The following is a 19,040-nucleotide window of genomic DNA, read 5'->3' as shown; positions in this document are numbered from 1 at the left end:
TGTGTGTTTAAAGGGGGGGGGGGGGCAAAGTGGTTTCCTTTATACACATGATTCTCTATATCAAAATACAAGGTCCATGTTTTCAGGGGGGGGGGGGATCCGAGGCAATTTTTTGGATTACTTTACTGTATAAATTTAACAATTCTGAAAATCCCTGGGTGGGTGGGGGTGGATGGATGTGGGGGAGGTGGTGGACCCCTACCCCTTAGATCCGTGCATGACATAACCACTAGAAACTGTGTAAAATAATGTACGATCCTCAACCAGTTTCAAGAACTGTCGTAATTAATGACAATGAAGTTTTTGCGTTTGATAAGGTACTGTACACTTCAAAAAGTTTTAATTTCTCAATATTAAAAACACAATCTTTCATTGTGAATACGCTATCCAGCCTTGTATGATTGAAGGTACATTTTATTTATGTACTATATTTATAATACAGAGCCTGAGGTGGATTAAGCAGCTGGCGAGCGCTCCCTCTAAAATGAAGAAATTATAAACTGTATATAAATGTTTTGTTTTCAAATCTACCACTCCATCTGGAAATCCTAGATCCGCCTCTCTAATTACCAAAACCATTGTTTTGAACATATTTTATTGAGTACATCAAAAGGATTGGAAACAAGTTCTTTACAACTTACAAAGTTCCTCTCCTTATATATAACAATTTGTCATGCAAAATAGAAGAAAAATAATACAATTAATACAAGTGAAAAAGCAATTAAATAGCATATCAACTAGAGAATCTACATGTTTCGTCAATAAATTTATGAACAGCAGCAAAAATACTGTTATTTATCCGTAAAGGCAAATTAACATCACCACATAATAATAGATTTATATCAATATTAACCAATTCAAGAGTGAACAAGCGATTAAAAAGAGTACTTCTTGCATTATAATAATTTTTGCATGCAAAAAAGAAATGATACAAATCTTCGTTTTTTCCACATAAACATAAGGGACTATTTATAATGTTTCGTTTATAAAGATCATAATTTAGTATTCAGGAATGTCTTAGCTTAGTATGAATAATATTGGTGTATCGCTTACCAAAAGAGAAGTATGATGGTGGATTTTTACTTTTTGTTATCAAGTTTTTTTTCGGAATGTTTTGATTGAGATGGCTTCTCTAACCTCAGTTTTTAGTAAATTCCATTGTTTTGCAGCATCAGGTACGAAAGAGTTTCTAAATAATTCTAATCTACACCTTGGAACAATATAATCTTGTTTATTACGGGTATTGTATAGGGATACATGCTCACGCTTATTGGGGACAATATCATGCAAATATTCAGGTACTCTTCCCGTGTGAATTTTGAACATAGTTGTCATTTTTGCAATATATCGCCTGGTTTTTAAAGTTTCCCAACCAGTTTCAGAATATAGTGCTTCTCTAGACACAAAAATCGGAAGTCCTGTTACAATTCTAGCGGCGGTTAATTGTACTTTTTCAAACTTTTCAGAATCTTGTTTAGAGCAGCCATCCCAAACAACTGAAGCATATTCAAGCATAGGTCTGATAAACAAAATATACAGTTTTGATAAGTTTTTTCTGCCCATTTTGAACTTCAATTTCTTTAAGAGGCCTTGTTTTTTATAAGCACTGTTTACAACACCATCAATATATTCTGACCAACTAAGATTTTGTGACAATAGTAAACCCAAATGGCGATGGACTGGAACACACTCCAGTCTATCGCCTTTAAAAATAGCTTAGGCATAACAGAAATGTTTTTCTTACTTAAATAAACGACCTTTGTTTTGGATGGATTGAATTTAAGAAGCCACTTGTTTGATCATAGTTCCAGATTATGTAAATCATGATTCAATTTGTATTCCATATCTAATATATTATATGATGATTGTTGAAGGGAATTATCATCCGCAAACAATCTACACATTGAAATCATATTTTCAGCAACGTCATTAATATAAATGAGAAATAATAGTGGTCCTAAAACAGAAACCTGAGGTACACCTGCAAAAATATCTTGTTTTGATGATAACAGATCTTTATACATAACTTTTTGTGACTTTGACATAGATAACTGGAAAACCATTGGAGAAGATCACCAGATATACCATAAGTTTTTAATTTAAAAATGAGACCGTTGTGCCATACTCTATCAAAAGCCTTTGAAAGATCACAAAAAACATACAACATGATTTACCATCATCTATGTTTTGAACTATACTATGATACGTTTCTAGTAATTGATATACAGTTGAATGACCAGGCAGGAATCCTGCTTGGTATCGATAAAATAAATCATTAATATGAAAATAATTGTACACGTGTTTAAATATTATTCTCTCCATAATTTTACTAACACAGGATAATAACGATACAGGTCTGTAATTGGAAACCACAGAGGGATCATCCTTTTTGAAAAGAGGAATAACATGTGCTAATTTCCAAAACGATGGAAAAACTTTTTCTGACAAAGACCTATTAAATAACATAGTAAGTGGTTTACCAACAGTAGAAAGAGTGGATTTTAACATTTTATGACTAATACAATCAGGACCAATAGCTTTGTTCACGGGAAGTATTGATATTATGTCTAATACTTCTTGTTCATCAATTTTAATATTGCATAGTGTGTCATTACACATATAGTACATTTGTGGCAGTGTTTCTTTAGAATCATAAATAATAGAAGAAATCGAAGAAAAATACGAATTTAATGCTTCAATCTTGTCCAAGTCGGAATAAGCTACTTGTCTTAAACCGTCATTAAATATTTGTATTGGTGGTATTTCGTTAGATAATTTAATATTAAATGAATCTTTCATTAACTTCCAATATAACTTATTGTTATTTTTATTTGAGTCTTTCAAGTAGGTTTCTATATTATCATAATAATTTGAAATTGCGTGCTTTTTCATATTGTTAACTGAATTTCGGACTTTTCTATATGCAGACCTATCAGAATCTTTTTTAGTTTTCTGTGCTTTATTACGAAGACGGTTTCTAATTCTTAATGTTTTACGTAACATTGAATCAAACCTTGGTTTGTCTCGAGGGCGAATGGTTATAGTTTGTTCTGGTATGCATTCACGAACACAGGAAAGGAATTCCAGTGTAAAATTTTCAGCTGCAAGGTCTATAGTTTTAGCTTCGTTGATGTTTTTGATCCAATCACAATTTTCGATAAGAGAGTTTAATTTTTTGAAATCTGCATTTTTATAAGCCCACACTTTACGCTTGTACGAACGATTATAATTTATACTGGAAGAAAGCGAGATATAAGTTGCTCTATGGTCACTAACGGAAGCGTCAATTGTTAGAGTGCCCGATTCGCATACTTGAATGTCAACAGATGTTAGAATAAAGTCAAGGAGCGTGCTGGACGTGTGTGAGATTCTAGTCGGTTCATGGATATTGTTAATAAGATTATGAGTTGAAATAATTTCACGAATTATGTGTGTTTGTGGAGCATTAAGAAGATCAACATTCAAGTCACCTACTATTAATATTTTATCCGAAAGTTCGCCTACTTTGTCAATGCAACATGTGAGTTTTGTCCAAAAACTACTATCCGAGTTTGGAGGACGGTATATGCAACATAAAAAGTATTTACAGGTATTGTTATCTATTTCAATACATATACACTCAATGTCAGGGGGTTCAAATTCCTGGCGTCTAAAAGCACGTATTTGATTAGACAAATAAATCATAACACCGCCCCCGAAACAATTTCTGTCTTTTCGCAATATTGTGCTAAAGCCGTCCAAATGCAAGTCCTCGTTAACAACTGTTTGGTCCAAATGAGTTTCGGTAAAACATAATATATCAAAGTCATGAACGAAAGAATTTAAATAGCCTAGTTTGTGTCTAATGCTACGGATATTAAGATGTAGTATGTCAAGGACACTTTCCATAAAAGGACCCGGATTGACCTCAATATCCCCGCATACCAACAAAATAAAAGTAAAAAATTGTAAATAAAAATTAATAAACACAGATTTTTGAATAATGACTGACATGCCGCAAACGAGTTGTTTGAGCATATTTCTGAATAAATGAAATATATATACACCTGGAAAAAACAAATATGAATATGTTTTATGTGTGCCTCTACTTGATAAATAAAATAGACCGATTGCAGCTCGGTATTGCTCGACTGAATTACCGATTATCAATCTTGTGATACATGTAGTTTATAAGTAAATGGCTGCAATCAGTTGCTGTTAAAATTTTGACTAATTCAGAAATGCAAATTACTGGATTCTCAAATACAGTTGCATGACTTAGATTTTGACCATATATCATGAGATTATAAAAAATACATACAAAAATATGGGAAAATATATAACAGGAATATAACAAAAACAGGAGTAACAAAAGATATATATACAGGGGAAATATGTTGCATACAAAACACAATATATTGTGGTAAATAAGTAAAGTAAAAAACAGATTTGAGGTAATGAAAATAAAAACATTGAAAGGGTTGAGAGTTGCATGTAGGGCAGCGAGGAAATTACAGTTAGAACTGTAATAGTGACTGTTTGTGAGCATAACACAAATTGCATAATATGTACAAAAGGAAGCTAGAAACATAACTAAGACTTGGTAGTAGAGTGTAGAGAATCGCAAAAAGTCGAAAAATTAACTAAAATTATACCCGTGTCCTGAATAGATCTGTAGGCAGTTCGGGTTTTATTTGTTGACATTATGAATACATATAGTTTACTCTGCTGGCTGAGGAATGTGACCAAAGGGGCAAAGGTCGCTCTCTTGTAGGATTGAATGAGTTTTTTTGCTATCCAGCCTTTATTAATATATTTTATTAGACATTCATACTATGCATTTATTAATAACAAATTTTAAACCATAAAGCATCTTATTTGCAAATAAAACATTTTTTTTTCATTTTCTCTGAAAAAATGCAAAAGAATTCGTATAAAATAATTAAAAGCTAATGTCAGTCTTTCATTGATGAAACCAAAGTTTAAAAGGGATTTCTTAAAGACCTATTAAATAAAATTTTGGTGTGGCATTCCTCCTTAAATTAAAGCAAACTGTTCATATTTTATTGAAGATATTTATAACCATATTAAATTATCTACAGTAACTAAAGAAATAATCAATAGAAAAATATCTATATTAAGTAACCCCCTTTTCTCTCTCTGTCTCTCGACCGAATGATCTCAATCCTTGAAAATTACACTGAAACAAAGAAAATATTTTTGAGTTACAATTCACCAATTAATTTAAAATATTGACGCTAGATTTATTACGATATTAATCAGATTATCAAAAATAAGCGCATTTGCACACACTTCCGGTACCGTGAACAGTATTCTCAGTAAAATGGCGGGCAGTCCTTTTCTAGACATTTCACTGATTCTGAAGATCTTAATATAAGAATTACTCAAAAGGAGGAGGGATATTTTTTGTGAGTTTTTGTCAAAAATATAAAATGTTGTTTATGCATGCGTAAAGTGTCTAAGAGTGAACAGGCTTTGGTAGTGGGTTTGACGGTAAAGTTACACGAACAATCCTACAAGTGGTAAGTTCTTTCTGCCTCTTAGCATACGCAAGTTTAAATGGTTGTGTAGATAAACTAAGAACTGGGTTTGTTCAGAGCTTTTGTGAAATAATGTGTAATATAGTTTGCGATGTAACAGATCCTCCACAATCTCTTAATTTACATGTAGCTACATGCATATAGCTTGAATTCGCTATATAGCTTTATTAAGCTATTTAGAATAGCTTGATTTAGCTGATTTATCACACTTTTTTCTTAAATGTGTTATTTTTTCATTATGTACAAAAAGTCGCACCTTGGTGCAGTGATATTATTCAACCTTGAACTCTTCTGAAAACAATGCATTTATAATTGCCCATCAATTTGCGTCTCCTCGAGAGATTTTTTACTCAAAGTTCTAAAAGTTTTGGGGCTATATTGAATTGATTTGTGACCACACAGTTATTTCTTGAATAAAATTATGAAGGAGGTCAATTCTGGTCATCAACAAGACGATTGATAATAATTCAGCGCAATGTGAAGCAATCGTACTTATCCACGCCTCAACGCACACAAGGTGGTGTACAGTTATCCAATCAAGGAAATACATGTACTCCTTTTGCTTAAAAGCTTTCAAAAGTTGCAGTGTTAGAACTATCTTTGAATTTGGTTGCTTTTTGATTGTCCATAGCAGGCCCTTAGAACGCGGGGGCCGGGGGGGGGGGGTGTTCAGGGTGAGCCCGCCACTTTCTTCTTAGTATAATATTTTCCTATAGTAAATTTTCATTAGATCCCCCCCCAACCTTTTGTTGCTTTAAGGGTGCCCCCCTTTTGTTGCTACAAGGTCGAGAATTGGTAAATTCCAGGATTTGGACAGATAAGGTAGTTTTTTGATTGCTTGTCAGATTACTTCTTTTGGAAGTCCCCCCAACTTTTGGGACATTTTTTTTTTGCTTGTCAGACTTTTTTTGGAGATCCCCCAACTTTTTGTGACTGTTGCTATGGGCCTGCATAGTACGTATACAGTACGAATAAGCAAAGACTTATGACTTTTTGTCTATTTCTTACAAAAACATTTTTGTGAAAAACTGCATATAAATAGCTTTATTAAGCTATTCTGAATAGCTTAATAAAGCTATAGAGTTAATCCAAACTATACAGCTAAATAAATAAATTGTGTTGGACCTGAGTAAAGTAGATCACAATGGGTTGGAATATGCATGTAGGTCAAGAGATCACTCAAGTGCAGCATTGCTAAATACGAGTCGATTTTGGTGTATTTGTAGTGACAGTAAAGCCAATTCAAAACAAATTACTGGAGATATTAATAACCACATTTATTTGATAACTGTTGCTAAAGAAAGTCAATAGAAAAAAATACCTATACAATTCAGTTAGTTTATTTACCAATTAAGGGCCCTCATGGGACAAAAAGAAAGTACATTGTAAATTAACATTTATATATAGTCATATACATGTAATACAATATACATACACACAAGAGAGAAAGTATACATGCGCGGCTCTAGAGGGGGGTGGGGGGGGGTGGGGTCCGGACTCCCTCCCCCCTCCCCTAGAATTTGCAGAGTTATTAAAATGTATATAGTAAAGCAACTTAAAGTGACCTTGGACACCCCCCTTATTAGAAAATGTGGAGCCCTGTTAAGCTGATAGGAAAAGTCATATATATGAAGCTTATGAAGTGAAGTGGAGCGGCTACCCCCCACCCCCACCCCATCCCCACCCCACCCAAACGAAATAGGTTTTTGCACATTTGTGAAAAAAGAGTTGAATTTTTTATTTTAATTTTTAATTATTTTTTGGGGGGTTTGTCAAGAAAATTTTAGGTTGGATTTTTTTTTGACTGGGGTGGACCCCTCCTCCCCCCCCCCCCCCCGGAAAAATTCCTGGATCCGCGCCAGCTATACCAAATAACTCTCTTTCGAACCAACGAACGAACGAACAGACGATCTTAATCCTTTAATCACACCGAAACAAAGAAAATATTTTTTGAATTATAACTGACAATCGGTTCAAAATATTGACTTTTAATTTGATTACGATGTTAATCAGAGTGTGAGAAAAATAAAGGCATTTAATTGTTCACACTTCCGGTACTGTGAACAGTATTCTCAGTAAAATGGCAGGCGGTCCTTTCTGGACATCCCACTGATTCCAGAGACACTGATTTTGAAGATCTTAAAATATGAATTACTCGAAAGGAGGAGAAATATTTTTGTGAGTTTTTATAAACTGTTGTTTGTGCGTATGAAACGTTTTTGGTACTTGGTTTAACGGTAAAGTTAAACGAACAATCATGCCAGTGACCTTATTTATGCCCCCGTATCGAAGATTCTGGGGTATATAGTTTTTTGCCCTGTCCGTCCGTCTGTCAAGCTGTCTGTCTGTAGGTTTTTTCTGTTTCGTGAAAACTTTAACATTGCTCTTAACTTTTGATTGGTTGGAGCTATGGCTTTTATATTTCACATGTGTATTCTTTATGACAAAATCTTTCTTTGGGTACCATTATATATGACATTTTGACCCTGACCTTGGATTTTGACCCAGAATTACAAAATTTTACCCAACTTTAACTTTGGTCATAACTTTGAACTGTTGGTGCTAGGGCTTTCATACTTCACATATGTAATCCTTGTGACAAGACCTTTCTTTGCATACCAATGACTTTGACCTTTTGGGTATCAGTGTTTCACAAACACATCTTGTTTTTATTTATATAATTTCTTTATTGCATAATACACCTGCAACGGGAGAGGAGAAAAATGCAGCGGACCAGATCGGGATTCGAACCCGGGCCCCCTTAATCTCCAGTCAGGTGCTCTACCAACTGAGCTATCTGGCCACCGGCGATCGAACCCGTCTGACCGCCACATTCCTCCCCCCTTAAAGGTCTTTGGCCCCCCAAAGACTCCAACCCAGGCTCTTCCCTGGCAGGTATCTCACCTGTCACTTCCAGGGTATGGCACGGCACCAAATATTATGTAACCGGAAGTAGAACTGTTTTATAGATAAATCAACAAAGTTAATAGCCAACTTGGCTTAGAGCAGTAAACTGCCTCCAGTTATGATTGTCAACCCCTGAACTATGATCAACGCTAAATGAAAACACAGTTGTAAGTTTTATAAATTTAATAAAGTGAGAATTAACCTATGTAAATGATAACAAATAATAAATAATAATCAAAATTTAACAGAGAATAAAGTCTTTCAAAATTGCACAGGAATAAATGGTTTTATCAAAAATATAATTTAATTTGGCAAGTGAATCACAATAATCTCAATAAATAAATAAGAATTTTGTGAAAAATTTAATAGGAAAAATGGGAGGAATGTGGAAAACCTATGAAAATAATTTATGTCCCTACTGAGCTTCCATACTTATGAAAAAGGTCAAAAATCCTATAAAAACTGCTATAAATGTCAATGAGTTGGAAAAATGTTAGGGAAATGAGCTACATCACCCAATATGAACTCTACTATTCAACACTCTAGAGTTGAACTTAAAATAATAATGCTAAATCTGGACTCATAAGTTTGTGTAAAACAGGAAGACACATATGATGGATCGTGGCCATAGCATTTTTCACACGCACTGAAATTTTATTTTATTTTTTTTCAACATGAGTACACTCGTTACCGCAAAATATTTTCACTGGAAAATGTTTCTCGAATAGTTATTATTCTTTTTCTGTTTTAATATTTTGCGGTAACGAGTGTGCTGTATGTGTAAATCACGATTAATTGTGTAAAATTTGGCATTTTCCCGGAAAAACTCGAACCACGGTGAGGTTTAGAATTTAGTTTGACATAATAAATATCCGGTTTTGACGGAAATATTGTACATGTGAAATGTGTTAATGTTCTAGGGTGAGAATTATCAAAAACATTCATTCTGAAGCCATTTTAATTTTTTTCATATTTACTAGGCCAAATAAGGCATATTGTGGGTCGAGTTCTTTGTGTTTAACTAAATTTCAACGAAACTATTCACAATATTTCTATCAAACTTCATTTGCTTATACATATTGATGAGAGCTATCAACTGCCTCAACATTTTCTGACCCTGACCTTTCCTTTGACCTTGCTTTCTTATACTTATGATTATCTCAATTCTAAGAAACTTCAAATATTTTTTTTTTTTTTATCAAACCTTATATGCTTATACATATCCATAATAGCTGTTCAACTTCAAACATTTTTGACCTTGGCTTTTCCTTTGACCTCGAACTCAATTATCTTCAATTAGTATAAAGCTCATTTTTACAGAAACTATTCAAGATATTTTCATCAAACTTCATATACTGATACATATTGGGTAGAGCTATTCAACTTTATCAACTTTTTTACCTTGACCTTTCCTTTGAACTTGACTTAAAATTTGTCTTTAGCTAAATTTCAAAGAAAGTATTGAACATATTTTTATCAAACTTTAAATGCTTATACATATTGATGAGAGTTATTCAATGGCATCAACATTTTGACCTTGACATTAACTTTGACCTGACCTCACTTTTTATGCCCCGCCATGAATATGGCCGGGGCATATAGTGTTTGTCAGGTCCGTCTTCCGTCCTGCCATCCTTCTGTCCTTCCATCCTTCCGTCTGTCCTTCCGTCACACTTTGCGTTTAGCTCTGTTCAAAGCTCAGTTTCAAAGAAACTATCCAAGATATTTTTATCAAACTTCATATGCTAATAGATATTGATGAGAGCCATGCAACTGCATCAACATTTTTTGACCTTGACCTTTCCTTTGACCTTGACCTCACTTTTCTTAAATTAGTGTTTAGCTCAGTTTTAAAGATACCATTCAAGATAGTGTAATCAAACTTCATGTGTTGATACATACTGATGTAAGTTATTCAACTGCATCAACATTTTTTGACCTTGACCTTTCTTTTGACCTTGACCTCACTTTTCTTAAATTAGTGTTTAGCTCAGTTTTTATGAAACCATTCAAGATATTTTTAACTAACTTCATATGCTGATACATACTGATGAGAGCTATTCAACTGCATCAATATTTTTTACCTTGACCTTTCCTTTGACCTTGACCTCACTTTTCTTAGATAAGTTTTTAGCTCAGTTTTAAAGATACCATTCAAGATAGTGTTATCAAACTTCATATGCTGATACATACTGATGAGAGTTATTCAACTGCATCAACATTTTTTGACCTTGACCTTTCCTTCGACCTTGAACTCATTTTTCTTAAATTAATGCCAAACTTTATATGCTGATACATACTGATGAGAGCTATTCAAACTGCATCAGTATTTTTTGACTTTGACCTTTCCTTTGACCTTGACCTCACATTTCTTTAATTAGTGTTTAGTTCAGTTTTAAAACCATTCTAATATTTTTATCGAACTTCATATGCTAATACATACTGATGTAACCTTTTCAACTGCATAAACAATTTTTGACCTTGACCTTTCATTTGACCTTGACCTCACTTTTCTTAAATTTGTGTCAAACTTCATATGCTGATACATACTAATGTAAGCTATTCAACTGCATCAATATTTTTTTACCTTGACCTTTCCTTTGACCTTGACCTCACTTTTCTCAATTTGTGTTAAAATGTTGCATTACTAATATACCCTCGGTGGGGCATTCATGTCCTATGGACATATTTCTAGTCTCAAATTTTGTTTAGCTTAGTGTAAAAGAAACAAATCAAGATATTTTTATCAAACTTCATATGCTGATATATATTAAGAACTATACAATTTTCTCAACATTTTTTTACCCCATCCTTTCATTTGACCTCACTTTTCTGAAATTTGTGTTTAGCTCAGTTAAGAAACTATTCCAAATATTGTTTATGAAAGCTTATGCACTGATACATTGTTTTTTTTTTACCTAGACCTTCCCATGGACCTTTGACTTACTATTTATTATGTATTAATCTCAGTTTTAAAGAAACTTTTCAAGGTATTTTCATCAAACTTCATACACTAATACAAATTTTCATGTTGCATTATTAATAAACCCTGTGTGGGGCATTCATGCCCTATGGACATATTTCTAGTTTGTTTCCAAACATTCTGATAGGAGATTTCTGCATGCTTGGTGAACTTTAAACATTAAATCAAATGAAAAAAATGATACTATTTCTCAGTAGCCTACTGAATAGCTCGTTATTAGGCTATACATTTTGATCTGCGAATAAACAGTTTTATATTTATGTGATAGCCTTGAATCTAGGTCACAATTAAGGTCACTCATATGTAGCGTTGTTGTTTACAGGTAAATCTGAGTTTATCATCTAATTTTCATGTAATGATTTTTTGTACACGAATTTCTGAGATTTGTTTCATCGCTGTGATTTTTTACTAACCTTCTCTCAGCTGTATATTTTCAGGGCCTCCGACGAGGGACGACGCAAAAGGACCAAGGCCAGCCAACACAAGAAGGGGACTCCTTTGCCGAACTATGTCCGGCTTTCAACATTGGTGAAAGCGGTAAGTAAAAAGCTGCTTTTGATGCACTCTTGAGTTCCTGGTTTTCATTTGAACTGTATCAAAGTAGCTTTTATCACCTGACTTTCTGTGTTATCAGAGTTATGGTTAAGGAAGCCTAGATTCCACTGTGAGATACAACTCCATGGTTTTTTAACAGGAGTCTCGTGTGCAAGGGATCTGCATCCAATCATTGAAGTGTCAGATTCAAGTTTTAACACGTGTACTCGTTCTCTTTTAATGGAGATTGTGACATCTCTTGAGCTCTTTTCTTTCTATCTTAGAGATGCTATGTAAGCAACTCTCTATTTCCAACTCTGAAGAGGAGACTGTCACCTGAAAAGTAACTGTGCTCTGAGTGCAGGGGTCAACTGCAGATAACACAAGGACAGTAAGATACAATGTGGATATATGTATATATATATATATATATATAGACTTTATTTAAATTCCCTTCACAAGTCTTGGCACTCTTCTTTGACTTCTCGATATTCGGTTTTAACAGGTCAAGGCTAGACTGATATTGATCCCTAGACAAAGAGCAGACTGTGGCCTGCCAGAAGGGGTGCAAAGGTTTCAGGGATGGACTGTGGCCAGCCTAAGCATTGATGGTATACTATGCAATCTTTACATCTTGCACTCTGTCAACTTCCTTTACTTTCTCTGTGTTGAGGAAGTGATAGTTTTGCTTTGACCTTTAGACATCTTTTAAACAGGTACAGGGTTAGACTGGTCTCGTTCTGCAGACAAAGAGTACATGATCTACAGCCAATCCCAAACATGAGGGTAAGATAAAATGCACACATTTTGCACTCTGTATACTTTCAGTAATCTGTGTCTGTGTTAATGAAATCTTTGCAATATATTGACCTTTTGACTGTTTTTGTTGACAGCTAGAAGGTTAGGCTTTCATGGATCAAGAGGTTAAGAAGAAACTCTTATGCAGAATAAGAGTCCGCAAGGGAAGAATTGACTGCAGCCAACTCCCCATGTGAGGGTAAAATTAAATTTTAATGACTCTTCCTGGCTTGATATGAAGTCTTCATGTTTCTTTGATGTCTAGTTTCTGCTTTGTTAGCAGAGGGAGGTTTAAGCTGACCTGAAACCCATAGGGAGGAGGAGTTTGTCTCCCCTTCAACTGCAGCTACCAGTGAGAGATGTGGTAAGATTGGGCCTTTCTTTCCTGTACACATTCACTAATCTAGTTTTTAATTGAAAATGGCTGAATCAGGATTTGACCTGTTGACTTCTAATTGAAAGGATGCAGAGCAGCAGTGCCCATGAAGAGGAGGACTAAGGCAAGCTAACAGAAAAAAGAGGTGCAGGAACACCCATGAATAGTATGAGGAGGACCAAGGTTATTCAACAGAAGAAGAGGAGCAGCAGGGCCCATGAAGAGGAGGACAAAGGCTATTTAACAGAAGAAGAGGAGCTACAGGACCCATGAAGAGGAGGACCAAATTCAACCAACAGAAGAAGTGAAGCTGCAGGACCCATGAAGAGGAACAGCAGGATCCTTGTAGAGGAAGACAAAGGCTGCTTGACAGAAGAAGAAGAGCCTATTGCCCAGACTTGACCAGTGGCAAACATTGGCAAAATTGGTGAGTGAAAAACTGCATTTTTGTCTTTTAGACCCCAAATTTTTATTAAAAGTTGATAAAAGCAACTATCTGTACTTCTTTAACATTCTGACTTTCTGTTTTAATAGGAGAATGGTTAGCAAGACTCAATCTTACTGTGAGGTATAACTCCATTGTCATGGAGGAGTGCTCAGAGCAAGAACCAACCATGGAGAAAATGGCAAGTTTCATAATTTCTTCATTTTACATCCTGACTTTTTGTGTCATTAGGAGAATGGTTAGGGAAGCTCCGATCCTACTGTTAGGTATAACTTCATTGTCTGTACCTCGTGAATTTTCTTAAGTGAATGCAATAATTTTTTCTCCAATTTTTGTAGAATTGATATTTAATATTCGAACATGTTAATGTGATTCAGCACCATTTTTCTTGTGATGAAACCTTCCTTTTAACTATGATAGTTTTGGAAAGGTCAAGGTTTTGGAATTGTTTCAAAGTCTTGCACTGGCATAACTTTTAAAAGTATGCTTGATATGAAGAATGCTCACAAATCTGTGCATTGATGAGGCCCAAGAGGGACTCTAAAGCTTTACATAAAAATGTAGGAGAAAAATCTAGAAAAAAAATTCTCAAGCATTTTAGGATGCTAAATTGTCAAACATATACATGTACCAGTATATGAATAGAATTAGGGATGTCAACGAATAGTCGACTATTCGACCATCAGTCGAATGGACCGACGATCGAATAACGAAATGACATTCGAATAAATAAATTCAATAAAAGAGTGATAAAGAGTTGGAATTCTCTTCCTAAAATTGAGAAACCGTCTTCCCTCAGACACAGTCCATAAGATAATTTTCCTCATTAAAAACTGCTGACTTTACATGTAGAATGTACAGTGATTAGAAACGCTTCACTTCCGCATGAATTATTGTCAATTAATGTGTTGTTTTCATAATAAAATTATCTCGCTATACTGCGCTTTCTTTGTAAAACTATTAATTGGACTTGATCTCATACCATGTACCCATTATAGCCGTGACATGTTTGGACACTACGATAATTATTATAAAATTAATATTCTTTTACATATTTTAAAGACATTTTGATAATTGGTACAAAAAGTATATTCAAATATTTAACATTATCAAGGTCACTGTATGTGCCCCCCCCCCCCCCCCCCATCATTTTAAAATATATCATACAGTCATTTTTATGCTTCATAAAAAAACGAATTTACAGACCAATTTATGAACATGATTGACGGTGAAATCCTACATTTTGGAGAAATTAACGGTCTATATTAAGTAAATATAAACACGCTATCCACATTTTAAGTCCATGTGAACATCTGTGTGTAACATTTTATGTAACTTTTTAATCAATTTAAAAAACAAGGGGGAATTTGGGATTAAATATGTGATGTACCAGTGAAGTTTGAAATAAAATTTGTTTCCGAAAAAGTTTCGAATATATTCGACTGTCGTTCGAGTAATGCAATCGAATATTCGACTAAAGAAAATAAATATTTTGACATCCCTAAATAGAATAAAATAGAATAGGATTTATTACCAAATCAGGGCCCAATGGGCATAAACATATAACATGTATAATTACAGATAAGATAACAGACAGAATACAACATATAATGAAGAGCAATTCTTCCCATTTAGTACATTGGTGGTGTTTTAAGTTTCACATGTAGACATAGGTTGTCTTGATTTAAGATATATCTGTACTCTTAATTGATACAACTTAATGTGCAATGATGTGCATTACTATTACTAATATTATACATATAACTGAACACATAAAAAATGTCTGATACATCAACAAGAGGCAGCAAGAGTCGGTGCTAAAGGGTATACAGAAATCCACTTCTGCCTCATGTAGAATAAACAGATACATAATCTATGGAAAAGAGTATTAAAAAAAATTAATAATAATAACAATAATAATAATATAATAATAATAATAATTAAAAAAAAATTGTATGTTGAATGGCATGTGTAAATTATATTAAACTGCAATGGACAGCAAGAGTCAGTGCTGAAGGATAGTATTATTATTTTAATTAACCCACTTCTGCTCAATGCAGAGTATACAACAACACACGCATATTAACAACATAACATACTGTAGTATAAGTATTAAATCAAAGTACATGTACGTAAAGTCAAGATCAACATGTGACTTTGAATTTGTCTAACTGCACATGACTTATAAATTCACACAAATTGCACAGCACATCAACATCTTCACAGTTCATTAACCATAAAAATTGGTTACTTTTAGACATACTATTAAAAAGATGAGATCTCAGAGATATTGTGGAGAGAAAATTAATTCTTGATAGACTATGGCATGGACAACCAAAAGGAAAATGTATTTCATCTTCTACCTCTTTTAATTTACAATTGGGGCATATTCTCTCTTCTCTTGGTATACCATTATGTCGACCTTTTTCAATCATCAGATTGTGAGAAGAGATTCAAAATTTTGTTAAAATCTTCCTTTTCTCAAATTTTCTTAAGATTAATAAATAAGGTTCTAGCCCAAAGTTTTGTTTGATTGTGCAGTAAGTGTCTAACTTCCCACAAGTACTTAATTGTTCCTTCTTTTGATACCACTTTTCAAGAAAATATGAATTAAGAATGCATTTACAATGATATTTAAAGGCTGATGTAGATGATTTCAGATGAGGCATTAACTGAGGAAGAAGTTGTTTGAATATATCAATAGAACCAAACCATGATAATTTGTTTTTTTTTTGAAATTGGATATTGATGCAGTGTATGCAGCTTTTAATAGAGGATATGTGTCATCCAAATTCTCTAACCTATGCTGAACAATACTGAAACTCATAGGGTGTCTACCTAATTCAGAAAGAACAGCAAATTTTGTACTTTTGTTATTTACGCCTAATAAAAATCTACAAAACTTGTAATGTAATTTCTCACAAAGTGATTTAGCATATAATTCATCCAGTGCAACAGGTCCATTTCTAAATCGTGCCATAGTGGTGTTAAGTGCCCCCCCCAAGTTTCACTACCGTAAAGTAGTATGGGTTTTATTGTATGATCATATACGTGTAAAGCTGTGTTTATTTTAGGGTTCAATGATAGGAAATTTTTTTGTAATTTAAAAAGTGCCTTTGTAGCTTTTTTGTAAAGTTCATCCTGAGCAAGTGTAAAACTTCCAGATGCAGTAAAATGAATGCCCAAGTATTTATAAGAAGCAGTACAATCAAGAGGTTCATTGTTTAATGTGAAGTTTTCTTTCAGGTGTCTACCTGCTTTATTAAAAATTAGTACTTTGGTTTTCGAAATGTTTACATCAAGGCACCAGTCAGTACAAAACTTTTCAAGACAATTAAGTTTCTGTTGAAGACCTTTAGAAGACTTGGACAATAAAACTATATCATCTGCATACATTAGACAGTGAAGTAATTTGTCATTTAACTGAATATTGTCATCTGTAATATTACTGAAGTATTCTGGAAGATTGTTGATGAAAATTTTGAATAAATTTGGACTCAGATTGTCTCCCTGTTTAACCCCTAAACTAATAGGGAAAGTTTCAGTGACTTGATTGTTTAACCTAATGCATGATCTGCTACAATTGTACATACTCTTGATTATATTGTAAAATTTAGATCCAACACCAATTTCTAGCAATTTAATTTTGATACCTTCATGTATAACTGTGTCAAATGCCTTTCTAAAGTCAATGAAACATGCATAGAGTCGTCCTTCTTTTTGAGAGCAGTATGTTTCAAATAAAGTTCTAAGAATAAACATGTGATCAGATGTTCTTGCCTTTTTACAGAAACCGATTTGACAATCATTGATAATTTTGTTTTTCATTAGATATTTGTCTAGCCTTTTATTCAATATACTGTTAAATAATTTACCAATTGCACTAGTGATGGTAATGCCACGATAATTGTTTGGGTTATTGATATCCCCCATTTTATGCAGAACAATTATATATCCCTCAGCCCATGATTTAGGATAAAGTCCACGTGACAGGCAAGCATTGAAGATATTTCTTAAAGATGGTAGTAGGGCGTTGTGACCATACTTAATCATATGATTGGAAATGTTGTCTAACCCATGAGCCTTGTTATATTTAATACAAAAAATTGCCTCTGATATTTCTGAAGAACTTATTAGATAGTCCAATTCATTAAAGCATTGCTTATTTTCCATTTGAGAAATTTTCTTTTTCAATTCATTTAGTCTGTCCAAATATGACTCTTTCACCTCATTTAATTTTATAAAATGATCCAGCCATCTATTAGGATAAATATCTGTATCTACTGCATTATTTTTGTCAAGTAGATGGTTCACAAGATTCCAATAAAGTTTGGGATTATCCTCATTTAAAGCATCAAGCCTTACAATTAGGGACTGCTGATATTGAATTCATTTGTGTTTACATAACTTAGCATACTGTTTTCTGAGTCGAAAAAATCTGCCTCTTAAAATTGGATCTTTTGGAAATTGAGACATAATTCTAGCAACATTAATTAATCTATTTTTGTGTGTTTTAGGTCTCCATCAAACCATTTCTTGTTTTTACTTCTTTTTGGTTGTGCTGTTTTAATTTTATTTCTTTTCAAGGATCTAGCTGCAGCATTAATAATAATGTTTTGGAGTTTGTCCACAGCAGTATTCAGAGAGGATAATGAATTCTGAACCTCAAAATTTGCCAAATCAGACAGATCTTTCTGTATGTCTACAGAGGTTAAAGCTTCCTGAAATTTAAATGCTGAATCTTCTGACCATATAAAATGTGGTTCAATAAATTGCATATTACACATATCTTGATTTTTGTTTATTAGAGTTGTAAAATTGGCAGACATTTCCCAGTGTAATAAGCAGTGACAGTCAGATAGTGTAGGATCAAAGTCATTTACACTGAAGTACAAAATCTGATCCAAAATACTTTCAGATATAATAACATAGTCAACCACGCTTGAGCCATTAGGGGTGTAACAAGTAGGTTTTCCAAAAATATCTCCAAATGTTCTACCATTCACTATTCTTATATTTTGACTGATACAAAGTTCAATAAGTTCTTTGCCACGATTGTCTAATTTGTCATCCTGACTTTTTCTATGTCTGATTTCTTTGTCAATATTATATTGGTCATATAAGGGTACATATACATTATCATCACAGGGAATAAAATCCAAGTGATTAGATGTTCTAGCATTGAAGTCACCACATATTAATATGTTACCTAATTTACTATATTGTATCAGTTCTTTTTCTAAACATTCAATTATATTGTAATTCAGTCCAAGGGTATATGATGATGTACTAGGTGGATCATATACAACACATATGAATAAATTTTCTTGGAGACCAAAATAAGTTTTGTCTAGTTGAAGCCATTGAAAATCATCAGATGTGTTATTGAGGATTTTTATGTGTGGTTTAATGTAATTTTTACATAAAATACCTAATCCACCAAAATGTCTATTGTTA

At 33.5% G+C, this 19,040-nt stretch overlaps 2 protein-coding genes across 2 annotated transcripts in view; both read left to right on the top strand.

The window, feature by feature from the left end:
* LOC133197197 (dolichyl-phosphate beta-glucosyltransferase-like) overlaps positions 1-19,040 on the top strand; it is a 132,180-nt gene that overhangs the window by 84,990 nt on the left and 28,150 nt on the right. The window lies entirely within an intron of this gene.
* LOC133196161 (uncharacterized) overlaps positions 1-19,040 on the top strand; it is a 45,201-nt gene that overhangs the window by 9,314 nt on the left and 16,847 nt on the right. Inside the window, exons 2-6 of the mRNA XM_061332090.1 lie at positions 11,868-11,967; positions 12,125-12,257; positions 12,681-12,750; positions 12,858-12,864; positions 13,673-13,764. Coding sequence (XP_061188074.1) covers positions 11,868-11,967; positions 12,125-12,257; positions 12,681-12,750; positions 12,858-12,864; positions 13,673-13,764 — 402 coding nt within the window. The remainder of the gene's footprint in view (positions 1-11,867; positions 11,968-12,124; positions 12,258-12,680; positions 12,751-12,857; positions 12,865-13,672; positions 13,765-19,040) is intronic.

Source organism: Saccostrea echinata, unplaced genomic scaffold (genome assembly GCF_033153115.1).
Source record: "Saccostrea echinata isolate AGI-Se365-2 ecotype Australia unplaced genomic scaffold, CSIRO_AGI_Sech_v1 ptg000030l, whole genome shotgun sequence".
Lineage (NCBI taxonomy): Eukaryota > Metazoa > Mollusca > Bivalvia > Ostreida > Ostreidae > Saccostrea > Saccostrea echinata.
Note: the sequence above shows the minus strand (reverse complement) of the source record. Positions and strands in the feature narration are given on the sequence as shown.